At 39.0% G+C, this 27,662-nt stretch overlaps 1 protein-coding gene across 1 annotated transcript; it reads right to left on the bottom strand.

Annotated features, from left to right (window-relative positions):
* LOC126291610 (V-type proton ATPase subunit D 1) lies at positions 1 to 27,661 on the bottom strand. The gene is made up of 6 exons (XM_049985146.1): positions 27,527 to 27,661; positions 27,206 to 27,323; positions 26,948 to 27,095; positions 25,491 to 25,706; positions 5,638 to 5,716; positions 1 to 937 (listed from the first exon to the last, which is right to left on the bottom strand). The coding sequence occupies exons 1-6, from the start codon at positions 27,565 to 27,567 to the stop codon at positions 787 to 789; spliced, it is 753 nt and encodes a 250-aa protein (XP_049841103.1). The 5' UTR covers positions 27,568 to 27,661; the 3' UTR covers positions 1 to 786.
* Between the last annotated feature and the right edge of the window lies 1 nt (position 27,662).

The raw sequence follows: 27,662 nt of genomic DNA, 5'->3' as shown, positions 1-27,662 counted from the left end.
TTTGACATTAAGATAATTTATCTTGCAATAAGCTATTTAAACTCATTATATACAGTGTTCACATTAATGGAATGTTACAATTAGACCACATTTCATATTTACAATGGACACAATGAGATGTTTGTTGAAATTTTTTCACCCAAATGAATATTTACATAAGATACAGTCTGCATACGGACTCTGGAATTGTCCTGCGTTGTAACACAGAGTAACAGCCATCTGCCAAACTGCTAGAAGTTGCACATACGCACACACACAACAAAAGACTAAAATATTACATGGCAGTAGCATCCAACTTTCAAACAGAAAAATGCTCTCAGCACTGTTTAAATCTTTAAGGATTACAACTTTACACTTATACTTTAGCCACTGAAACAAAAATTTCAGTTTACATGTTATCACTTTTAACAGTTCATCAATTCAGCTACAGGTTTATTTTAATACTGTTCTACAAAACTTCCTTCTAACCATTTTACCGACTCTTCCACCTTCAAAGATCCCCTAGTAAATTCAATGAACAGGTATCACTTTAATGAATGTCAGTATTGAATATATAAGTGGACATACGGAATGGATAAATGAAAGCAACCAGTCAATTTTGCTGTCTGCTAACGGGACATTAAATATATTTTACATTGTTTTGTACCCATATTACTGATGTCAACATATGAAAGCCTAAAGCCTACTGACAAAGAACTTTTTCTTTTACATTAAAATGTAAGATACAGTAGCAAATATTTACACAGATAAGAAATGCACCTAAAACCACCACATGGTACCTAACACTTAGAACAGGATATCTTCATCTCCTTCATCCAGTAGACTCGGAGTGTAGGTGACATCTTGGCCCGCCTTCAGTAACGCCTGTTTCTGTGCTTCTGCTTTAGCTTCAGCCTTGGCTCTGGCAATGCGTTTCTTGTCTTGAATCTTCTTCAGCCTACAACATTAAACAGTCATTGGAACACAAGGAAAAATACTTAACATAATCCCATTAAAAATATAGACAGTGCACAGGTTTAGACTATAATTAGTACAAAAATTTATTTTGAGTAATTAGTTCTCTCATTCATCCATACATATACATCGATAATCTGCAAATCACATTTAAGTGCCCGGCAGAGGATTCATTGAACCATCTTCAAAATTCTCTATTATTCCAATCTCCTATAGTGCGTGGAAAGAAAGAACACCTACATCTTTCCATACGAGTTGTGATTTCCCTTATTTTGTCGTGGTGATCGTTTCTCCCTATGTACGTCAGTATCAACAAAATATTTTCGCATTTGGAGGAGATAGTTGGTGATTGGATTTCGAGAGAAGATTCCGTCGCAACGAAAAACACCTTTCTTTTAATGATGTAGAACCCAAATCCCGTATCATTTCTGTGACACACTCCTCCATATTTCGCGATAATACAAAATATGCTGCCTTTCTTTGAACTTTTTCGATGTACTCTGTCAGTCCTATCTGGTAAGGATCCCACACCGCGCAGCAGTATTCTAAAAGAGGGCGGACAAGTGTAGTGTAGGCAGTTGCCTTAGTAGGTCTGTTACATTTCCTAAGTGTCCTGCCAATAAAATGCAGTCTTCTACGTGTTCCTTACAATTTAAGTTGTTCGTAATTGTAATACCTAGGTATTTAGTTGAATTTACTAATTAGACTGATTTATCGTGTAACTGAAGTTAATGAATTCCTTTTAGCACTCATGTGGATGACCTCACACTTTTCGTTATTTTGGGTCAACTGCCAATTCTCACACCATTTAGATATCTTTCTAAATCATTTTGTAATTTGTTTTGATCTTCTGATGACTTTATTAGTTGATAAACGACAGTGTCATCTGCAAACAACCTAAGACGGCTGCTCAGATTGCCTCCCAAATCATTTATATAGATAAGGAACAGCAAAGGGCCTATAAAAGTACCTTGGGGAATGCCAGAAATACTTCTGTTTTACTTGATGACTTTCTGTCAATTAATATGAACTGTGACGTCTCTGACAGGAAATCACATATCCAGTCACATAACTGAGACGGTATTCCACAATATGCATCTTCATATTTTGGCAGCGCAAATACTGATCCATAAAATTTTGGGCATGCAGCCGCATATATTTGACTACTTCTTCTAATATTTCGACTCAATATCGTATAGCCATCTTCAGATGTGGCTGCACACCTGAAATTTTATGGATCGATATTCCATAAGCGTGCACTTTCACTACAAGCCGCTTGTGTGGTACAGTGTCAAAAGCCTTCCGGAAATCCAGAAATACGGAATCAATCTGAAATCCCTAGTCAATAGCACTCAACACTTCATGTGAATAAAGAGGTAGTTGTGTTTCACAGGAACAACGTTTTCTAAGCCCATGTTGACTGTGTGTCAATAGACAGTTATCTTCAAGGAAATTCATAATGTTTGAACACAAAATATGTTCCAAAACCTTGCTGCATATCGGCATTAATTATATGGGCCTGTAATTTAGTAGATTACTCCTACTACCTTTCTTGAATATTGGTGTGACCTGTTTAACTTTCCAGTTTTTGGGTATGGTTCTTTCGTCGAGCGAACAGTTGTATTGATGAGCTAATGCACCAGCGTACTCCAAATGGAACCTAATTGGTATACAGTCTGGACCAGAAGACTTGCTTTTATTAAGTGATTTAAGTTGCTTCACTACTCCGAGGATATTTACTTATGTTACTCATGTTGGCAGCTGTTCTCAGTTCGAATTCTGGAATATTTACTTTGTCTTCTTTTGTGAAAGCATTTCGGAAGGCTGTGTTTAATAACTCTGCTTTGGCAGTACTGTCTTAAGATAGTATCTCCATTGCCATCGCGCCGAGAAGGCACTGATTGTTTCTTGCCGCTAACATACTTCACATACGACCAGTATCTCTTTGGATTTTCTGCCAGGTTTCAAGACAAAGTTTTATTGTGGAAACTGTTACAGGCATCTTGCATTGAAGTTCGCACAAAATTTCTAGCTTCTGTAAAAGATTGCCAATCTTGGGGATTTTGCATTTCTGCAACAGCATTCTAACCAGTTTTGTGTAACAAGGAGAATCAGCTCTGTCATTTGTTAATTTATTTGGTATAAATCTGATGCTGATAATATTTCTTTCAATTCAAGCCACATGTGGTCTACATTTATATTATTAATTTGGAATTTGTGGAGATTGTCTCTCAGGAAGACGTCAAGTGAATTTTTATCTGTTTTTTTTTTTTAATAGGTATATTTTTTGCTTATTTTTGGAGGATTTGAGGGTTACAATATTCAATCTCACTATGACAACCCTGTGATCACTACTCCCTGTATCAGTTTTGATGGTCATTATTAACTCTCAATTATTTGTTGCTAAGAGGTAAGTGTGTTTTCACAACCTTTTACTGTCCGTGTGGGCTCATGAACTAACTGCTCGAAATAATTTTCAGAGAATGCGTTTAGCATAATTTCGGATGATATTTTATGTGTACCTCCGGAATTAAACATGTATTTTCGCCAATATCGAGGGTAAATTAAAGTCACCACCAACTATTATCATATGAGTCGTATACGTGTTTGAAATCAAACTCAAGTATTCTTTGAAACTTTCAGCAACTATATCATCTGAATTTGGAGGTCAGTAAAAGAATCCAATTATTATTTTATACTGGTTGCCAACAATGACCTCTGCCCATACTAACTCTCAGGAAGTATCTACTTCAATTTTGCGACAAGTTTAACTACTTCTAACAGCGACAAACACACCACCGCCAACCGTGTTTAGCCTATCCTTCTGGAACACCATTAGGTTTTTTGCAAAAGTATCAGCAGAGCTTATATCAGGCTTTATCCAGCCTTTGGTGCCTATAACTACTTGAGCACCAGTGCTTCCTATTAGCACTTGGAGTTCTGGTACTTTCCCAACACAGCTACGACAATTTACAACTGTTATACCAATGATTCCTATCTCTACATTCTTCCTGTGTTCAGCCTGCACCCCTTGTGACTGAAGCCCTTCTTGTGTTTTCGCAAGACCCTCTAACCTAAAAAACCGCCCAGTCTCTGCCAAACAGTCCATGCCAAACAGCCCCTGCTACCCGTGTAGCTGCCTCCTGCGTATAGTGGACACCTGACCTATTCAGTGGAACCCAAAACCCAACCACCCTTTGGCGCAAGTCAAGGAATCTGCGGCTTACAAGGTTGCAGAACTGTCTGAGCCTCTGATTCAGACCGGCCACTAGGCTCTGTACCAGAGCTCTGCAATCGGTCTTGTTGACTATGCTGCAAATGGTCAGCTCTGCTTTCATCTTGTAAGCAAGACTGGCAGCCTTTACCACTTCTGTTAGCAGCTCAAAACCAGAGAGAATCTCTTCTGATCCAAAGTGACACACATCATTGATGCGACGTGAGCAACCACCTGCAGTTGGCTGCACCCTGTGCTCTTCACAGCATCCGGGAGGACACTTTCCACATCTGGAATGACTCCACTCGGTATGCACACGGAGTGCACATTGGTTTTCTTTCCCTTCTTGTCAGCCAAGTCCCTAAGGGGCCCCATAATATGCCTAATGTTGGAGCTCCAAACTAACAATAATCCCACCCTCTGTGACTGCCCGGATCTTGCAGGCTGAGTAGTTTCCTCTGAAACAGGACAGGCTGTGAAAGAGAATCTTCAGAGAGTGGAATCGGCGAAGGTGCACAAATAACAAAAAAGAAGCTCCCATTGCAGACAACATTCTGACTCATTCAACTCTCCGAAGGTTATACTATCTAAGGAACACGATGAATGGACGTACTGCTTCTGCTTAGACTGGCTAACTTAACTTTGAAGCAACTCCAATACACTGGAAAAAGCTTGCAGAGTGGTATAAACAGGACACTCCTGACCTCAATAAAAGAACAACAGTTAACTACATCTGAAACAATAGGCAACCCATGTAGAATGAACACTGCTACTTGCCATGTAGCTATCAAGTGACTATGACCATGAAACTAGCTAATCTTAACTTGTAGGAGACATGGCATTAAGGTATGCTTCAGATTTTGTGGAGATTATTATGCATGTAATTGTGTAAATGACATTTTCTGTGAATTCATTGTTACTGCTCATAATAAAATATATCATTAAGAAACGGCTGGGAATTGAGTGTGACAATCCCAATAAGTTTTAAGAGACATCTGAAAGATGGGCAACTATATCACATACAATGCTCTCATTGCCTACATTTCACTTTAGCTGTAGTGCCTCCTAAACATGATTCTAGAAGAGAAAAGAATGGATAAAACACATGAGAAAAAGCTAACAACTTTATTCTTAAGTCAACACCATCAGAGGCACTGATCTGAGCTACTCAACTTGCCCATGTGTCCACTGTTATAACTTGTTATTTACCTGGGCAACAACCAATGATCCATGTACTGTTACATTATACCTGTTTGATGATGTCTATTTCTGCAATTAACACATTTTTTTTTGTTCCTTAGAAATAACGTAATGTAATCAAACGTGAGATTCAGACATTTACAATGAAAATAATTATTTCTATTTGTAAACACTTGCTCCCACACAAAATTAAGTTTTTTCAGGAATCTTTGATAATTTCAGTTTACAGACAAATGCACCATATACACAGAATACAATAATTTGCTTACCGGTAAAACTCCTCTCTCTCCAATTCATCCAGTTCAGATATTATATAGGCAAGTGTACGTTCAATGCGTGGAATAATTACTGAAAGATTAATATTAGTCATTAATGGATTAATACATCAAAGAATACACAAAAAATAGAATGAATACATAATTCTAGTCCCTATTTAAGTCAATGTTTTTGTCTATGATGAACAACAAAATAAGTTGTTTTATTAACCAAAGCATTCAGAGGACACAAACAGCAGAAACTGCTGAGAGAGTTTAAATATTTAAAAAAATATTTGAACATCTACATACATATTCTCCACAGCACTGTTAAGTGCACGGCAGAGGGTACTTCCAATTGTACCACTGAGCAGCACTTCTTTCTGTTCCATTTGCTAATGAGGTACAGGATGAACAATTAGATAAATTACTCTGGGTATGCTACAATTGGCCTAATTGTGTCTTTGTAGTCCGTATGTGAGCAATACATAATTTGGGGGTGGTGGTATTGTTGCATATTCCACACTTAACGCTGGTACTTCATAAGTAGACTTCTACAGTAAAGTCAGACTATCTTCAAGTGTCTGCCTGTTCAAAGTTCATGGATCAAACAAATGTGAAACCTTATGCACTGTCTACTTTTGTATATAGTCTATATTCCATGATAGCCTTACTGGTAACAGTCCCATACAGTTGAAGATACATCAATTTTTTTTTTTTTTTTTTTTTTTTTTAAATCCAATTTGTAAGCTGATTGCATTTTCCCAGTATCCTACCAGTGAATCTAAGTCTGCCAAATCATTTACCTAGGACTGAATCTATGTCATCATTCCATTTCATATCCCTAAAAACTGTTACACCCAGATATGTGAGTGAGTTAACTGATACCAGTTTTGACTTAGTGATATTCTACGAGGGCTGTTCAAAAAGTAAGGTGACTTGTCAAATCGCATGGGCAATGTACATTCGATTATCAATCTTTTTTTCTTTTTGTTATATTGGTACACATGTCCCAAACACATGTCCACAGTTTCAGGTGTACAGCATACCTTGTTTGCTTTTGACAGATAGTAAGGTTAGACCTGTTTCAGTGTGCTTGGCGATTTTTGATTATTATAAAAATGGAGCAAAGAATTTGCGTCAAATTGTGTGTGAAAAATGAATTCAAGTGCTCTAAAACACTTGAAATTTTGACAGAGGCATACAGTGAGTCTGCTCTAAAATAAATACAAAAATAAATAAATAAATAAAAATAAAAAAGTTTACAAGTGCTACAAGCTCTTCCAAGATGGCCGAGAAGATGCCAATGACGAACCTCCCTCTCGACACCCCAGCACACTGACAGATGATAATGTCTAAGCTGTGAACAAAAATTGTTTTGGGAAATTGTCGATTTACCATAAGAGAAGTTGCTAAAGACATTGGCATATTGGTCGGTTTGTGTCATGCAATTGTTTTGGACATTTTGGGCATGAGATGTGTGTCCGTGAAGTTTGTTCCAACACATCAATTTTGACCAGAATAACCATCACATGAGCATCCCTCAGGAGCTCTTGAATGATGTCAATGATAATCCTGATTTGCTCAAAAGGGTCGTAAGTGGTGACGAAACATAGGTTTATGGTTATCATGGTGAAACGAAAGCCCAGTCATCGCAATGGACACATCCCAGAGAACCAAGATTAAAAAAAAGCATGTCAAGTTTGATCAAATGTGAAAGTTGTTTTCATTTTTTATTCCTCCCCCCCCCCCCCCCCCCCCCCCCAATTACCGTGGTGTAGTGTATCAAAAATTTTTGCCTCAAGTTCGTACGGTCAATAAGGAGTGTGATCTTGATATCATGCACCATTTATGAGATACAATACACAAAAAAAAATGTACAGAATTGTGGAAAAACAATTCATGCCTTTCACATCACCTGCTAATTCATCATTGCTTGTTAGAGATTTTTTGGCCAAAAACAACACAACAATCATGCCACAGCCACCATATTCACCAGATTTGGCCCCCTGCGACCTTTTCCTATTCCTGAAACTGAAGAGACCTATGAAAGAACAAAGATTTTCAACGATTTTTTTTTTTGTCATCAGTCTACTGACTGGTTTGATGCGACCCGCCACTAATTCATTTCCAGTGCTAACCTCTTCATCTCAGAGTAGCACTTGCAACCTACGTCCTCAATTATTTGCTTGACGTATTCCAATCTCTGTCTTCCTCTACAGTTTTTGCCCTCTACAGCTCCCTCTAGTACCATGGAAGTCATTCCCTCATGTCTTAGCAGATGTCCTATCATCCTGTCCCTTCTCCTTATCAGTGTTTTCCACATATTCCTTTCCTCTCCGATTCTGCGTAGAACCTCCTCATTCCTTACCTTATCAGTCCACCTAATTTTCAACATTCGTCTATAACACCACATCTCAAATGCTTCGATTCTCTTCTGTTCCGGTTTTCCCACAGTCCATGTTTCACTACCATACAATGCTGTACTGCAGACATACATTCTCAGAAATTTCTTCCTCAAATTAAGGCTGGTATTTGATATCAGTAGACTTCTCTTGGCCAGAAATGTCTTTTTTTTGCCATAGCAAGTCTGCTTTTGATGTCTTCCTTGCTCCGTCCATCATTGGTTATTTTACTGCCTAGGTAGCAGAATTCCTTACTTCATTGACTTCGTGACCATCAATCCTGATGTTAAGTTTCTCACTGTTCTCATTTCTACTACTTCTGATTACCTTCGTCTTTCTCCGATTTACTCTCAAACCATACTGTGTACTCACTCAGGACAGCAATGTCATCAGTGACTTGTATCATTGATATCCTTTCACCTTGTACGAGGGTCAGTCAAAAAGTAATGCCTCCTATTTTTTTTTCTACGTTTAATTGTCAGGAAATTTAAATGCAATTACATAGGTTGAAAACCACAACATAGAGGATCATTTTGTCATTTTTCAATGTAATCTCCGCCCATCTCTACAGTTTTGGTCCATCTTTGAACAAGGGCATGTATCCCAGCACGGTAAAAATCACAGCTCTGCTTCCTAAGCCATTGACGCACGGATGTTTTGACGGCCTCCTCATCTTCAAAATGAATCCCACGATGAGCTTCTTTTAGTGGCCCGAACAGATGGAAGTCTGATGGTGCCAGGTCAGGGCTGTATGGGGGATGAGGCAAAACTTCCCATCCAATTTTGACAATCTCGTCAGAGGTGTGACGACTGGTGTGTGGTCTTGCATTGTCATGCAAAAGAAGAACATCTGCCATTGATTTTGTTGGGCGAACTCGCTGAAGACGTGCTTTAAGTTTTTTGAGGGTTGTGACGTATTGAACAGAATTTATTGTGCATCCCTGCTCCAAAAAATCAACCAGAATCACACCCTCTGTATCCCAGAAAACTGTTGCCATACTCGTAACTTTCCCTGCCGATCGCACAGTTTTGAATTTTTTCTTCCTCGGCGAGCTTGTGTGACGCCACTCCATTGACTGCCTCTTTGATTCGGGTTCAAAAAAATGCACCCATGTTTCGTCCCCGGTCACAATTTTTTTTCAGAAACTCATCTCCCTCCAAACGGAAGCGCTGCAAGTGTTGGGAGGCTATTGTTTTCCTTGCCTCTTTATTCTGATCGGTTAACATTCTTGGAACCCACCGTGCACAAACTTTTGAGTACCCCAATTGTTTAATAATCGTGATCACACTGCCTTTACTAAGAGAAATAATGCGACACACTTCATCTGCAGGCACCCGACGGTCACCACGAATGATGTCATCAACTTGCTGAATGTTGTGTGGAGTCACTGCACTCACCGGCCTGCCGCTCCGCTTTTCGTCAGTCAACGGTGTTTGCCCTTCAGCTTCCTTACAACGACGAACCCATTGTCTAACAGTGCTGACATCCACTGTCACAACACCATACACCTTCTTCAGTCTTTCATGAATGCGTATGGGCGTTTCACCTTCTGCATTCAAGAATTCAATCACACAACGCTGTCTCAAACGAACATCGATGTCGGCCATCTTACAAACTTCTGCTGTGCTGCCACCTGTTGACACAGAAAGTTACTACTGCAGTGGATTGCAGAAGAAGGTTTGAGGAATGGCGCCAAATTCAAATTTTTCACTTAACTTAATTTTTCTAAGTAGAAAAAAAATGGGAGGCATTAATTTTTGACCGACCCTCGTATTTTAATTCCACTCCTGAACCTTTCTTTTATTTCCATCATTGCTTCCTCGATGTACAGATTGAAGTGTAGGGGCAAAAGGCTACAGCCTTGTCTTACACCCTTCTTAATACGAGCACTTCGTTCTTGATCGTCCACTCTTATTATTCCCTCTTGGTTGTTGTACATATTGTATATGACCCATCTCTCCCTATAGCTTACCTCTACTTTTTTCAGTATTTTGAACAGCTTGGACCATTTTATATTGTCGAACGCTTTTTGCAGGTCGACAAATCCTAAGAATGTGTCTTGATTTTTCTTTAGCCTTGCTTCCATTATTAGCCGTAACGTCAGAATTGCCTCTCTCGTGCCTTTACTTTTCCTAAAGCCAAACTGATCGTCACCTAGCGCATTCTCAATTTTCTTTTCCATTCTTCTGTATATGATTCTTGTAAGCAGCTTCGATGCATGAGCTGTTAAGCTGATTGTGCGATAATTCTTGCACTTGTCAGCTCTTGCCGTCTTCGGAATTGTGTGGATGATGCTTTTCCGAAAGTCAGATGGTATGTCGCCAGACTCATATATTCTACACACCAACGTGAATAGTCATTTTGTTGCCACTTCCCCTAATGATTTTAGAAATTCTGATGGAATGTTATCTGTATCTTCTGCCTTATTTGACCGTAAGTCCTCCAAAGCTCATTTAAATTCCGATTCTAATACTGGATCCCCTATCTCTTCTAAATCGACTCCTGTTTCTTCTTCTATCACATCAGACAAATCTTCACCCTCATAGAGGCTTTCAATGTATTCTTTCCACCTTTCTGCTCTCTCCTCTGCATTTAACAGTAGAATTCCCGTTGTACTCTTAATGTTACCACCGTTTCTTTTAATATCACCAAAGGTTGTTTTGACTTTCCTGTATGCTGAGTCTGTACTTCCGACAATCAAATCTTTTTCGATGTCTTCACATTTTTCATGCATCCATTTTGTCTTAGCTTCCCTGCACTTCCTATTTATTTCATTCCTCAGCGACTTGTATTTCTGTATTCCTGATTTTCCCGGAACATGTTGGTACTTCCTCCTTTCATCAATCAACTGCAGTGTTTCTTCTGTTACCCATGGTTTCTTCGCAGCTACCTTCTTTGTACCTATGTTTTCCTTCCCAACTTTTGTGATGGCCCTTTTTAGAGACGTCCATTCCTCTTCAACTGTGTTGCCTACTGCGCTCTTCCTTATTGCTGTATCTATAGTGTTAGAGAACTTCAAACGTATCTCGTCATTCCTTAGAACTTCCGTATCCCACTTCTTAGCGTATTGATTGTTCCCGACTAATATCTTGAACTTCAGCCTACTCTTCATCACTACTATATTGTGATCTGAGTCTATATCTGCTCCTGGGTACGCCTTACAATCCAGTATCTGATTTCGGAATCTCTGTTTGACCATGATGTAATCTAATTGAAATCTTCCCGTATCTCCCGGCCTTTTCCAAGTATACCTCCTCCTCTTGAGATTCTTGAACAGGGTATTCGCTATTACTAGCTGAAACTTGTTACAGAACTCAATTAGTCTTTCTCCTCTTTCATTCCTTGTCCCAAGCCCATATTCTCCTGTAACCTTTTCTTCTACTCCTTCCCCTACAACTGCATTCCAGTCGCCCATGACTATTAGATTTTCGTCCCCCTTTACATACTGCATTACCCTTTCAATTTCCTCATACACTTTCTCTATCTGTTCATCTTCAGCTTGCAACGTCGGCACGTATACCTGAACTATCGTTGTTGGTGTTGGTCTGCTGTCGATTCTGATTAGAACAACCCGGTCACTGAACTGTTCACAGTAACACACCCTCTGCCCTACCTTCCTATTCATAACGAATCCTACACCTGTTATACCATTTTCTGCTGCTGTTGATATTACCGATACTCATCTGACCAGAAATCCTTGTCTTCCTTCCACTTCACTTCACTGACCCCTACTATATCTAGATTGAGGCTTTGCATTTCCCTTTTCAGATTTTCTAGTTTCCCTACCACGTTCAAGCTTCTGACATTCCATGCCCCGACTCTTAGAACATTATCCTTTCGTTGGTTATTCAATCTTTTTCTCATGGTAACCTCCCCCTTGGCAGTCCCCTACCGGAGATCCGAATGGGGGACTATTCCGGAATCTTTTACCAATGGAGAGATCATCATGACACTTCTTCAACTACAGGCCACATGTCCTGTGGATACACGTTACGTGTCTTTAATGCAGTGGTTTCCATTGCCTTCTGCATCCTCATGTCGTCGATCATTGCTGATTCTTCCACCTTTAGGGGCAATTTCCCACCCCTAGGACAAGAGAGTGCCCTGAACCTCTATCCGCCCCTCTGCCCGCTTTGAGAAGGCCGTTGGCAGAATGAGGCTGACTTCTTATGCCGGAAGTCTTCGGCTGGCAATGCTGATTATTTATCAAAATTTAGGCAGTGGCGGGGTTCGAACCCGGGACCGAAGACGTTTTGATTATGAATCAAAGACACTACCCCTAGACCACAGGTAAAACGATTAAGGTAATAAAAACTGCATCACTGGAAGAACTCATGGCTGTACCAAAAAGTGCTTCGAGGATTGAAGAAGCATTGGCACATGTGTATTGTATCTCAGGGGGATTACTTTAAAGGGGACAGCAGGAATACTGATGAATTAATAAACATTTTTTCATAAAAATATAAAGTCACCTTACTTTTTGAACACACCTCGTAGTTATAAAATAATACATTTCTCATGTTCATTCTGGATATTTAAAATAAGTTGTCAATGTTTGTGCAACTTTGAAATCTTACCAACATTTGATTGAAAATTTTCAGATATACTTCAGTATGTATAACTGCATCTGCAAGATGTCTGAGGTTACTATTAATGTTTTATGGCAGACCACAGATGTACGACATGAACAGCAAGTGCCTCAAGACAGTTATCTAGGGCAAGTCTGAAGTCACTTTCAGATCTGTCAAATTATTCTCCATCCAAGATAACATGTGGCATTCACTGTAGCAAGAAATCCTTAATCCCAGTCACAAAATTCATTCGATAATCCATATGACTGTACTTTCGGTAATAAGTGTTGTTGCGGTACTGCGTGCTGTAGAACATGCTAACATGGGTCTTCAGAGGCTACCAATGACTGCTGACTTGGCACACTTTGCAAGGATGCCAGCTGAGGGCATCAATAGGTCTAGCTATAGGATACCCAGCCTACACCTGAGAAGGGGTGAATGGATTTGGGCTCACTCAAGGCCAAATTCCTCTGATAATGCACAGAAGTCATATGTTTTACACCTTCTTGAGTAATGCTCCTTTAATGCTGCAAGACAGTTCAGTAAACGGGGAGTGCATATCATAAGACTCATTAAAACTATTTCACCAAAATATTAAGGCAATTAGAGGTCAAGCAGATGAACTGCTAATATATATTGACTGACTTGATTTGTATCTCCAGCCATCATTTATATAGAAAAAATATACTGATGCATTCTTTGGAGGGGTACACCTTATTTCAAGATGAGGAGTTTGTAGCAGAAGGGAGGAGTGGCCATTTATGGCAATGTATTGTTTCATTCAAAAGAGTTGATGTATCAAAACTTTGTGAGGACCAAACATTTGAAGATTGTACAGCAAGGAAGTCTAAATTTTCAAGGAAAAATCATTTAGATGTAGGCCTCTACAGATCTGCCAGTTCAGAGTCAGAGTTGGTGTTGTGCCAGCCTCAGTTCTTAAGAAAGACGTTTGAAGTTAATTGGTGTGGGAATTTCTGCATAAACTTTGTTACTGATTCTCCAGAGGAAAGGACATTAACGAATTTATTTGAATCTTACAAAATGGTACACGTAGTATGGTTGCCAACTACAGTCCAGGTAAACAGTAGCACAACTATAGACAGGAACTCAATAGATAGAGCATCACACTCCAAACCAATAAACAAATTATTTAGAGACCATTGTAGAAATTTACAGCCAATGTTGGAGGGTAAAGGCAAGAAGTCTACAATAAAGAGAAATTAAATTACAAACAGAACATATTTCTGCTAAACCTTTATCACTTTCTCTGAGAACCTTTTTCCACTAAAAATTGCAGGCGGAGAAGCAACTGTATTAAGCAACCATTTTTGATAACTAATGACAGTAAAATGCTGCACAGGAGGAAATGGGAGCAACATCATAATAGACAGGACAGTCACAGCCCAGCTACAGAATTTTATTTCACTGTAAACTGTGTGCTGAAGAATGTCATCAGACAGGCTAAAATAAATCATTACTCCAAGAGAATAGATAGCCCTCGGAACAACATTAAAACTATATGGACAATTGTGAAAGAGGTATGTGGGCAGAGTGTGGATGCTCAACATACTACACCTCTCCTGCGAGAATGAAACTGTTCAGTTAAAGCAAAATTTTATTCGTACAGATAATTATGCAGCATTCTAAAAATTTGGTGTTCCTGGACAATTATATCACATTCAGCTACAGCAAATAAGCGAAGATGAAAAAATCAATTATTAAATCACTAAAGAGTAAAGACTCCCATTGATATGATTAACTTTTATGTAGGATAATGAAATTAATGTACTCAGCCCCTTACAATGTCCCCCAGGTGCAGTCAACTTGCTGATGGATTCAAATACCTTTTACTGAAACTGGTTTACAAATGGGAGAAAGAGGTACCAAATTTAGATAGTTACTGGACAGTTTCTTTGCTATCAGTGATTTCAAAAGCTTTTGAGAAAGCAATGTATAAGGAAGTACTGGAACATCTCTGTACACACATTTTGTAGCGAGGCTCACAGTGAGTGTGCACGAAAGGAGTATCCACAGAAAATGGTACTATTCTTTTGTGTTGGGGCCATTAACAGGCATAAACAATATGCTAAGGACATTTGACATTTTCTTTTATTTAACAGATATATCTGATTGTGTGGACCATCAAAAACTTTTGAATAAGGTGGAACATTATGGGATTAAGGAACTAGCTTAACAACAGTTCATTTCACATCTGAAGGTTCTATTCTTGTGTCCACTAACAGGGAAGAGATGATCTGAAACTACTGGGGTCATGTGAATCTGTGGGATGAAATGGCAAGAGGTGGGGGTGAGGGCACTGATCTGGGCCTATTGGTTTTCTTGATATACATCAATGATCTGTCAACTAAACATGACAGGTGATTCAAATTTTTTCTTTTTTTTTCTTTTTGCAAATGATCGAAGTGTTATTGTTAAAGATGAGATTTGTAATTTAAATGATGTACCCAATAGGATAATTAGTAATAGCGGCACGTGACTTTCAGAGACCAGGTTAACGCTCCATCATAACAGAACATGATGAATACAGTTTATGATACTGAACTGTTGTAGAACCCTAGTTTTATTGTCTAAAGATCGTCAGTCAGTGAAGTTGACTGTTTTAAATTCTGGGGGCTGAAGGTGGATGAGACTCTTTCCTGAAAAAATGACATTCGCAATCTTAGGGAGAAACTGAATGTTGCTATGTCACTGTAAGAATGATCTCCATTGTCTCTGACACTGAAATTCAAAGGTTGGTTTGTATTGCTTACATTCACTCTGTTACCCTGTACGGTGTTACACACCACTGGGGAAAAAATCGCAACACCGAGAAATCGTAAACGCAGAGCAATGAAATTTTGGGAAGCCATTTGTCTAGCTAACATATGTAAGTGAGTAACACTGCAAGATATGTCACTGCAAATGTGAAATTTTGGTACATTAATAACCAGTGTAGCCACCAGAATGTTGAATGCAAACAGCGTGTACATGTGTTGTACAAGTGCCAGATGTCAGTTTATGGGTAGGAGTTCCAGGTGTATTCCACTCGGTCAGTCAATAGAGGGATGATTACAGTGGTTGTGACGGCACTGGAGCTGTATATGAAATTGGACCCCAGATCGTAACTTCAGGTGTAAGCCCAGTTTGTCTAGCAGGCAGACGGGTGGGTTGCAGGCTCTCAACTGGCCACCTCCTAACTAACACACGCCCGTCACTGGCACCGAGGCGGAAACAGCTTTCATCAGAAAATACAACTGACCTCTGCCTTGGCCCCAATGAGCACTCGCTTAAGCAGTGATTAGATTAGATTAATACTTGTTCCACAGATCATGAATACGACACTTCGTAATGATGTGGAACGTGTCAGGTTAATAAAAGATGTCTGTACAAGATATTACATTACACAAAATATTGCATGACATTAATGTTTAAGTTTTTTTCCCCCTTAATTTATATCTAAAAATTCAGCCAACGAGTAGAAGGAGTTGTCATCTAGAAATTCATTTAATTTATTTTTATATGTTAGTTGGCTATCTGTCAGGCTTTTGATGCCGTTTGGAAGGTGACCAAAGACTTTTGTGGCAGCATAATTTACCCCTTTCTGTGCCAAAGTCAGATTTAACCCTGCATAGTGAAGATCATCCTTTCTCCTGGTGTTATAGCTATGCACACTGCTATTACTTTTGAACTGGGCTGCATTATTAACAACAAATTTAATAAGTGAATATATATACTGTGAGGATCCCTAGACCCTTAAATAGATGTCTGCAGGATGACTGTGGGTGGGCTCCAGCAATTATTCTGATTACACGTTTTTGAGCAATGAATACTTTTCTACTCAACGATGAATTACCCCAGAATATGATGCCATACGAAAGCAGTGAATGAAAGTAGGCATAGTAAGCTAATTTACTGAGATTCTTATCACCAAAATTTGCAATAACCCTAATAGCATATGTAGCTGAACTCAGATGTTTCAGCAGACCATCAATGTGTTGCTTCCAGTTTAACCTCTCATCAATGGACATACCTAAAAATTTTGAAAATTCTACTTTAGCTACAGACTTCTGTTGAAAGTTTATATTTATTACTGGAGTTGTGCCATTTACTGTACGGAACTGTATATACAGTGTTTTATCAAAATTTAAAGAGAGTGTTTGCTGAGAACCACTTAATAATTTTGTAAAAAACATCATTTACAATTACATCACTTAGTTCTTGGTTTTCGGATGTTATTACTATACTTGTATCATCAGCAAAAAGCAAAGGGAGTTTACCAAGTATTGGGCCTCACTTTCGACTAGATTCAAGCTTTCCTTTCAGACAGAACTCAACTCATCATTCTTAACCGAATAAAATTTGAAAAATGTAAAGGTAATTTTTGAAGTACCCCAAGGAGGTTAGTGTTTACATTGTATGCAAATGATCTAGTGGAATCCATCAGAAGCTCTAAGACAATTCACCTACAATATCATTGTCTATCAGAAAGCAGCAATACCAGGAGACAATACATATTTGCAAAATAAGCAGCAGAGAGTTGATGAATGGCGTAGGCTCCGACGGTTGACTCTGAACGTAAATAAATGTAACATACTGTGCATACATATGAGAAGAAATCCATTAGTATACAACTACACTATTTATGACAAATTGCTGGAAACAGTATATACCACAGAATATCTAGCAGTGACTATCCAGATCAAACTTAAGTGGAATGACCACATAAAACATATTTTAGGAAAAGCAGATGCCAGACAGATTCATAGGAAGACTCTTACGAAGATGTAACACATCCATGAAAGAAGTGGCATACAAGGCACTTGTTCATCTGATTCTTGAGTAGTGTTCTTCAATGTGGAATTCTTACCATGCAGGGCAGATACAATACTTAAGACAAGATCCAATGAAGAGTAGCATGTTTCATCATGAGATCATTTAATTGGCAGAAGTGTGTTACAGAGATGTTTAACAAAATCCAGTGGATGACATTACAAGAGAAGCATTATGCATCATGGAGAGGTTTACTATTGAAAGTCTGAGATTACTATCTAGGAAGAATCAGACAACACACACTATGTGATCAAAAGTATCTGGACACTCCCAAAAACATAGGTTTTTCATATTAGGTGCATTATGCTGCCACCTACTGCCAGGTACTCCATATCAGTGGCCTCAGTAGTCATTAGACATCGTGAGAGAGCAGACTGGGGCGCTCCGCGGATTTCATGGACTTCGAACATGGTCTGGTGATTGGCTGTCGCATGTGTCATACGTCTGTACGCAAGATTTCCACACTCCCAAACATCCCTAGGTCCACTATTCCCAATGTGACAGTGAAGTGGAAACATGAAGGGACACATACACGGCACAAAAGCATACAGGCTGACCATGTCTGTTGACTGACAGACTGCCAACAGTTGAAGAGTATCGTAATATGTAGTAGGCAGACATCTATCCAGACCAGCACAAAGAATTTCTAAACTGCATCAGGATCCACTGCAAGTACTACGATAGGTGGGTAGGAGGTGAGAAAACATGGATTTCATAATTGAGCAGCTATTCATAAGCCATACATCATGCCGGTAAATGCCAAACGACACCTCGCTTGGTGTAAGTAGTGTAAACTTTGAATGATTGAACAGTTGAAAAAACATTGTGTGGGAGTGACGAATCATGGCACACAATGTGGAAATCCGATGGCACTTTGTTGTTTTCTGTGGCACTATCACAGCACACGCCTGCATTGATGTTTTAAGCACCTTCTTGCTTCCCACTGTTGAAGAGCAAATCGGGGTTGGTGATCGCATCTTTCAACACGATCGAACACCTGTGCATAATGCACGACCTGTGGTGAAGTGGTTACATGACAATAACATCCCTGTAATGGACTAGCCTGCACAGAGTCCTGACCTGAATCCCACAGAACACCTTTGGGATGTTTTGGAACACTGAATTTTTGCCAGGCCTCACCGACCGATATCAATACCTCTCCTCAGTGCAGCACTTCATGAAGAACGGGCTGCCATTCCCCAAGAAACCTTCCAGCACCTCACTGAACGTATGCCTGCGAGAGTGGAAGCTGTCATCAAGGCCAAGGGTGGGCCAACACCGTATTGAATTCCAGCATTACCAATGGAGAGCGCCACGAACCTGTAAGTCATTTTCAGCCAGGTGTCTGGATACTTTTGATCACATAGTGTATTACTTCCTCCAACATATATCTCACAAAATGACCACAACGAAAAATTCAACAAATTAGAGCTAATATGGAAGTCTACGAACAATCATTCTTCCTGTGCAACATCTGTTAATGGAATAGGGAAGTGGGGATCAGATACTGGTACCCCAAGTACCCTTCACCATACACAATTAGGTTGCTTGGCACTTTGTAATTAACCTAATCTTTTCTTTGTGATCCCTACAGGAGTAATACATACCAGCATGAAGAATATATTTGGATTCTTCATTTAATGCTTGCTGTTGCAATTTTGTAAGCAGGCTTTCACAGGATTAATTTTTGCCAACTTCACGAGTTTGCCAAGTCACAATTTTCAGTCAGTGGAAACACATTTAGTGTCTGGACACGCAGGGATGACACAGGAAATGAAACAGTGTAGCAAATCGAAAACAGAAATGCTGAATTCAGTTTTCAATTATTTCTTTACATGGGAAAATCCACAAATATACTACCTTTGTTCAGTTCTCGCAACACTACAATAATGAGTCAAACAGATATCAGTGTCAATGGCACTGAGAAACAGCTCAAATTGCTAAAATTGAAAAGGGACTGATGGATCAATGGGATCCACATCAGACTAGATAAAAGAGGAATTTTCCATACTAGTCATAGGTTTTGACCAATGACAGGAAACATGTCACAAATGTCATAAACAACATGGCGAATATAACGCCATTTCAGTGGCGATGTTTTCAAACTGATTAAGCTAAAGATCAGTCTGTCACCACAACCAGATTTTTGCTTTCACATTTGTTGACTTAGCCAACTAACGACAAAACTATGAAAATACACACCAAAAGATGATGTCACAGTAGGCATTAACATTATGTCACTGGTGAAAGCTGATGTCTGCTATCAAATATTCCTCTTGACCAGCCAGATTATGTGCAGAATTTGCAAATGAATTTTAACTGTATTAGTTGTCTTGTAGATGTAGTTGTAGGAAACATGCAGCAGCTCTCAGCAGTTAGGAGGCCTGAATCAGTTGCAAAGTTTATCAGAGAGAAGAAGGTTTTGTTGCTAGGTCGTTCACACAGTGGAGGTGTGGGCCAGCAGTTGCAGGAAGTATCTGGTCACCAGCATTGTGAAGCCTAATGCAGGGTTAGCTTAGGTGACTGACAGCATAGGGGAGTTATGAAGGAATTTTACGAAAGAGGATCAGGCAGTGATTGTTGGTGGGGCACGGAATGGTACTGACATGGACAGGGAATATGATGTAGGTGGTGACTTGGTAAAGATAGCTACTCAAACTGATGGTACTACTGTGCATTTCATGCAACTGTTTCAGCATCATGATCGGCTTCATCCTACTGCAGCTGTTAGGCATATTAACACTGGGCTGGAGAAGGCACTGGTGGCAGAGGGCATGGGTCACATAGCAGTGGTGTCAGTTCATTCTATCAGTAGATCGAGTTTCACGAGGCATGGCCTGCACTTCAATAGGTTTGGGAAAGGGAGGCTGGCCCACAGTGTAGTGGGTGGTGGTGGGACCACTCATGGAAAAAACCCCTTAGTAGTTGGTGTCAGAGCTGCAACTATGTGAGAAAGTCAGCTGATAGGTGTACCTGTTTAAAGGAAGTCCCACTAGCTAAGGAATCATGTTGAGAGGTGGTCAGGTATCCAAGTAAGGAAGGAATTAGTATATTTCATCAAAATAGAAGAGGTATTAAAGACAAAGTTAGTGAACTGCTTATACATGTTGACTCTGACGTTATTGGTGTATCAGAGCACCACTTAAATAATTTGACAATTCAGAGGCTTCCTTTACCAGGGTACAGATTAGCTGGCTGTTTTTCAAGAAGTTCCTTACGGAGTGGGGGAGTGGCCATGTACGTAAAAAACAGTGTTCCATTTGAATCCACAGATGTATCATGGCACTGCACTGAACAGATATGTGAATGCTGTGCAGGGGCAGTTGAATTTAGTGAAACTAAACTTCTAATTGTTGTCATTTATAGGTACCCTGACTTTAATTTCAGATCATTTCTGCTCAAGCTAGAGAAGGTTAATGGTTCATTTTATAGGAAATACCAAAAATTAGTAACTCATATGATCTGATGCAGACTGTGTTTTTTCCAACTAGGGTGCAGGTGAACAGAAGCACAGCCACAGACAGTTTTTTTACTCATTCTTCATTACTAGATGAGCATTCTGTTAGAAAAAAAAGTGAATGGCTTTGTAGACCATGATGCACAAATTGTAACACTAAAAGGCTTTTGTACTCAAACAAATGTCACATACAAAGGGCGTTCAAAAAGTTTTGCACAGTCGTCTCTATTTTTTTAAATTTTTTTGCAGGAGGAGAATGAAATTCGTGAACATACTTGGAACATTTAGCTATAAGTTGGTATATAAAAGTATTTTCTTTTATTTACAGGTGAGTCATAATGGACCGTGAAGTAGATGCCAAGTTGTGACAATGGTCGGTGATGGAGATCCTCTCTGATGACTCTGCCACATTGATTCACAGGACGTTGCTCCCTGTTTATGGGGAGGACACAGTGGATCACAGCAATATCCAGAGGTGCTTGCAGAGGTTTAAAGAAGGCGATTTCTCTCTACTGGACAATCCACGATGCGGTAGACCATTGACGGCTGTGAGTGATGTGAATGAGGAGACCACTGATCAAATCATCCAAAATAACAGATGTGTAACAACACAGCAGCTTGCTGAAATGACTCTTTTGTCATTTGGTAGTGTGGTATCACTGGTACAGTCACTAGGGTACAGAAAAATCTGTGCAAGTTGGGTGCCCAGATTATTGACAAGAAAAAACGATGAGGAAGAATGTATGTGAGCATCTACTGAAGAATGGAAACAGTATTTTGACTGTGTAAATGTCCAGGATGAAACACGGTTGCTGTGTCCGAACCTGAGAGCAAAACCCAATCCGTGGAGTGGCGTCATCCGGGTTCCCCTCGGAACAAGAAACCAAGACTTTCACGAACAGCAGGCTGAAAGGTGAAGGCCTCCTCCTTCTGGGATCATTGTGGTGTCATTTTCATTGACTTTTTGGAACCTGGCTCCACAGTTAACTAGGACCATTATTGCTTGTCATCGGACAAGCTGCGACATATTATCGAGACCCACAAACCACAGCTTCAGGATGAGCTCATCAGACTACACAATGACAATGCCAAACCCCATACAGCCCTTATGATGCAGGAGAAAATCAGCAAAATGGGTTAGAAAATTGTTCCTCATCCTCCCTACAGTCTGGATTTGGCTCCATCCTTTTTTTTATCTCTTTGGTTGTCTGATGGCCCACCTGCATGGTAAAACATTTGAGAGCGAGAAAGACCTTATTTCCTGTTCAAGCGATGGTGTAAAAGTCAATCCCCAGAATTTTACCAAAGTGCATTTACATCATGGAAAGAACCTTGGGTCAGATGTGTCACAGATGATGGAGGCTACAGTGAGTAGGCTCAATGTATAACTAGACGTTTCAAGTATGTTCACAAAAAAATTCATTCTCCTGCTGCAAAAAATAAAAAAAATTAGAGACGACTGCACAAAACTTTAACACCATTTATATAATTACAAACTATGTAGGGAAGCTAATCTAATGGCAATAGAGAGTTTATTTTAACCTCATTAAGGAACAAGAGTGACAGGATGTTTATAGTGGCGATAACGTCTCATGCTCTTTGAGAGTTGCTTTCCATTAGAACATTCTACATGGGGTACTGGCAGTAAAAGGCAGCCTGGGTGGCTGACTAGTGGAATGAGGATATAATGTAAAACAAAGCGGGAATTATATCACAATGTTAGAAGTAGCCACAATGAAGCTACATCAGCCCATTACAAACAGTATTGTAAGGTGCTCAAAAATGTTGTTAGGATGGCAAAGAGTGTGTGGTACGCAAATAGAATAGGTATTTCACAGGATAAAGTTAAAACCATGTGGTAAGTTGGAAGGAAGTGTCTGGTCAGCAGCACAAGGTCGATGATATAAAGTCAGTTCATACTTAAAATTTTTGTTACTGATCAATCAGGTATATGTACAGTATTTAACAATCATTTTCTGAGCATTGCTAAAGAATTAAATAAAAATGTAGTTTCTACAGGGAATCATAACTCTCTTGTCAAATGCGTTCCTGAGATTGATGTCTGAAATACTCCTCTGGAACACAGACAAAGTGGAGATTGAGTCAATAATCAAATCACGGAAGACTAAGGACTCTCATGGTTATAATGGAGTGTGTAGCAGAATATTAAAGTACTGTGCTGCACATGTTAGCCCTGTATTTAGCCATATTTGTAATTTTTCCTTTAAGAATAATCAGTTTCGTGGACCATTAAAGTACTCAGTAGTAAAGTTGCTCAAGAAAAGAGGAGAAAGGGATAATTTTAGACCTATTTCTCTGCCATAAGTGTTTGCTAAAGTTATGGAAAACGTTGTGTATGCAAGGATAATTGATCATTTTATATTACAATTTGCTATCAAATGTACAGTTTGGCTTTAGAAGCCGTTTAACACCTAAAAATGCTATATTATCTTTTCTCTGTGAAGTACTAGATGGGTTAAACAAAAGGTTTCGAACACTAGGAATATTTTTTAATTTAACTAAGGTGTGTGTGTGTGTGTTGATCACAAAATATTGCTCCAGAAGTTGGACCACTGCGGAATTCGGGGAGTAACTAACAACTGGTTCACCTCTTACTTTAACAACTGATAGCAAAAGGTCATTATTCACAGGGTTGCAAATGGCTGTGATGTGGGGTCTGAGTGAGGTACAGTCAAGAGGGGGTGGTGGGGGAGGAGCACAGGGATCAGTGTTGAGGCCACTCCTGTTCCTTATTTATATAAATGACATATTTCTCTTTGCTGATGACACTAGCTTGGTAGTAAAGGATGTTGTGCACAACACTGGCTCTGTTTCAAATAGTTCAGTTCATGATATAAGTTCATGGCTTGTAGAAAATAAACTAATGCTAAATCACAAAAAGACTCAGTTTTTACAGTTTTTAACACACAGTTCAACAAAATCTGGTGTTTTAATTTCACAGAATAGTCATATGATTAGTGAAACTGAACAGTTCAAAATTTTAGGTGTTCACAGAGAGCAAACCGTAGTAGAAAGCCCACATTCAAGATCTTGTTCGAAAACTTAATGCTGCCATTTTTACTATTCAAACGTTATCTGAAGTAAGTGACTGTTCAATATGAAAATTAGTCAACTTTGGTTATTTTGATTTGCTTATGTGATATGGTATTATATTTTGGGGTAACTCTTCCCATTCTAAAAAGGATATTTTTGGCTCAGAAATGGGCAATAAGTAGTGCAAGTTCACGAACCTCTTGACATTAGTCTGGGTATTCTGACATCGGCCTTTCAATACATATATGCTTTACTGTTGTTTCTTGTTGACAGTATCAGCTTATTCCCAAGCAGCAGCAGCTTTCACTCAGTTAATACTCGGAAGAAATCCAATCTGCATCAGGATCGTACTTCATTAACTACTGTGCAGATACTGCCACATCCATTTCAATAAGCTACCGCACGAATTCAAAAATCTTACAAGTAATCCACGTGCTTCCAAATCTTAACTGAAGAGTTTCCTCATGGGTCAATCCTTCTAGTCTGCTGAGGAAATCCTTGAAAAATTAAGCTGATTCTTACGTTATATTGTTGATTGCGTTTACTTAAACTTAGGGCTTGACTTTTTTGGGTTAATACATTTTATTTTATCTGTAATCATTTTTATGTTGTAATTTCGTGTACTGACACATACCATGACCTGGGAGATTCACTCCTCAATTTGGTTCTACAAAACTAGATGTGTAAATAAAATAAAATAAACTATATGAGGGGTGTTTGAAAAGTCCGTGCAAAAATAACTACTTACGAGTTTGGGGTAAACCTTTTTTATTTTTCAAAATAGTCTCGTTTTAGACTTATACTATTTGTCCAATGCTGTTCTAATTTGTTGATCCCTTCCGGATAATAGGAATTGTCCAGATTTGCAAAATAGCTATTAGCTAATGCAATCACCTCCTCATTTGAATAAAATCTTAGCCCTGCCAGCCATTTCATAAAATAATGTTTAAGCATCACACGAAATTCTTTTTCGTCCATTTTTGGACAATCACTCGACTTCCTCGATTCACAAGAATGCCAAATAAAAAGAAGTAGACCAATATTGCTGATGCTTGGTGTGCGTTCTTTCCAAAGATGCTACTAACTAAACATGACCTCAATACGTGCCAGTGGTGCCATCTTGCGGACTTTGCACGGACTTTTCAAACGCCCCTCGTAAATCTCATTGCCAAAAAACTGAATACAGCACAGGTTACAACAGCCTACAAGGACAGCAGAAATGATCACCAAAACTATTCTGCAGTATCATTGACATTCTTCTGTTGCAGAACTTTAGAATGTATTCTGAGTTCAAACACAATGAGGTACCTCAAACAGAATTACTTCCTCCAGACCAACAGCATAGATTCCAGAAACATCATAGGAAATCCAGCTTGTGCTTCTCTTTTTCTCTCTGACAAACTATTCTTCACTGTTAATTATCTTTCACACTCTCCCCTGTACCCTCTCAGTCATTGAGAACAAATCTGTAGACAACTTAAGTGTTCATACCATTCCATTTAGCCCATACAATAGTCCCCTCACTAATATATATTGATTATGTCACTTACCATGCTCAATAGCATTAACTCTTCTATTGGTTATTTTGATGACCTCATCAAGAGTAACAAAAGATGTCTGCAGTGAAGCTAATTCAACTAACAGCTTCACTGCACTCTGGTAGTTCTTTTTGAGTTTGGCAAGTTGCTGTCCACCCCTTGCCAGACCTGCCAGTTCGTAAGTGTCTGTACCATCTTGATAACTTTCAAATACAGGTAACATAACACCTGCAACAAAATTAAGTATGGTATAACTATGTAAAAGACTTATCTACTATGAAGCTTATCCTAAACAATTTTCTACCACTGATGAATTCATTATTTTCTACAGAGAGTAACAAAAAGGCATGGCCAAACCTTCAGGTACATTCTTCACATGCCAAGGAAGAAAACATTTTATATGGCCATTGGTCCAGAAGCAGCTCAGTTTATACAATTCTTCAACACATTAATCATGGACAAATTCTGCTCTGTCCTTGTTCTTCTGGGCCTTCCCCAGTGGTGAGTAGTTGGGTTAAACATTCCATGCAGCCATGATCAATTGCTTCAAAAGTTCTCCTGCTGGGGCACCATCACTCTGGGAATCTATCCCAATCAAAATGTTGAGTGGCATGACTTAACATCTGCTAAACTGTTCAACAAATGAGCATCTGCCATCTCAGTGTTTGAGTACACTTACATTACATTGTACTGGAAACTAAATCAATCATGAACTCTAAAACAGTTTACAGCATGTCTGTACAGTCTGTGGTGACCACTAAACACTTGATGCTACATGCTTGATGCTGGTACAGCAATGAATTTTGTCACATGTCAACTAAAATAAATTGAGTTCCATGTCAACATTACCTTCATTCAACTGTAACAACAAACACTGACAGTGAATCTAAGAATAACTTACCATACATTCTAATTAAAAGTAACCAAGAGAGCACTTTGAACACGCCATGTAAGAAAACTTTTCATGTAATGTGGTACATTCTCTCTGTGTGCGTTTTCTACGATTATTGTGATGACGAAGAAAAGTAGAAAATGAAACATAACATGGAAATATAGCATTGCCGGGCACATGTCCATATAATAATTTCTTCCTCTAAGTGTGTGAAATATTTTCTATCTGTCTGACCACACTTTTTTGTTACACCCTGTATCCAAAGACATATTGCCACATCGTTCAAACTGTATTCAAATACAAGATCAGTTTCCATTAATATCTTAAAAGAAATAGGATTAAAATTCGCCATTATCAGATTTTGAAACACATAATCAACCTTTGACATATTATGGCGTCACAGGGTAACCCATAATCTGCTACGTGTGTAATTTATACATTACCTCAATTCCACAACTCTTGGAACCCACATTTTCTTTCACTTATTTGTCATGTTATTTACACTGATAGTATTCCTTGTCTCTTCGAACATACTGAAAATGGTCCGAACTATAGCTGCAACAAAAAACTGTCTTACCTGCAACATTGTCCTTCTTTGTGCGAATCTTTACTTGGGCCCTATTTACGTTCTGCAGAACAACTTGGTTGAAATCTCCGGTAGTAAATTTTGCTTCAGCTAATGAAAAGGCAGCTTCTTTCATCACTTCTCCCATCAGCGTCTTAGTCTAAAAAAAAAAAAAAAAAAAAAAAAAAAAAATCCACATAAAATATCCGAGCAGCACATATAAAAATTACAACTTTCATAATTATTTGTGGTATAAGCAGAACACATTACCTCAATAATTTTCCCCAGAATCTGCCGAAATCGCATCTGCAAAGCATCTGCCTTTTTCTTCAGTAAACTGTGGCCTTTCTGTGCTCCTTTGAGTCTAGCTTTCATTAACATCTGCGCTCTGTAAAATTCGAATTATTATACAGGCCGTCTATTTGCTACCCATTTAGAAGATTTGAAACTGTTTTAGAACACTCTAATGGTAACCCAATTCTATAAAGGGACACTCCCCCCATGTGGAAACTAATATTTGAATGAATAGTCCAAACTTCTTTACAGTGTAATTACAAAATCTATTAACAAAAATTTTGTCTGCATACATACCCTCGCGAAGGAAATATTGGAATTCTATCTTTTCCAGACATTTTTGCTTCTCGACACAAACCAACTATCTCCGAAGTCAGCTGACAGCGGCAGAGAATTTAGAAGGGAAGGCATTACTTTCGTTTGTACAATATCT

The sequence above is a fragment of the Schistocerca gregaria genome, chromosome 9 (genome assembly GCF_023897955.1).
Source record: "Schistocerca gregaria isolate iqSchGreg1 chromosome 9, iqSchGreg1.2, whole genome shotgun sequence".
In the NCBI taxonomy this organism is placed as follows: Eukaryota; Metazoa; Arthropoda; class Insecta; order Orthoptera; family Acrididae; genus Schistocerca; species Schistocerca gregaria.
Note: the sequence above shows the minus strand (reverse complement) of the source record. Positions and strands in the feature narration are given on the sequence as shown.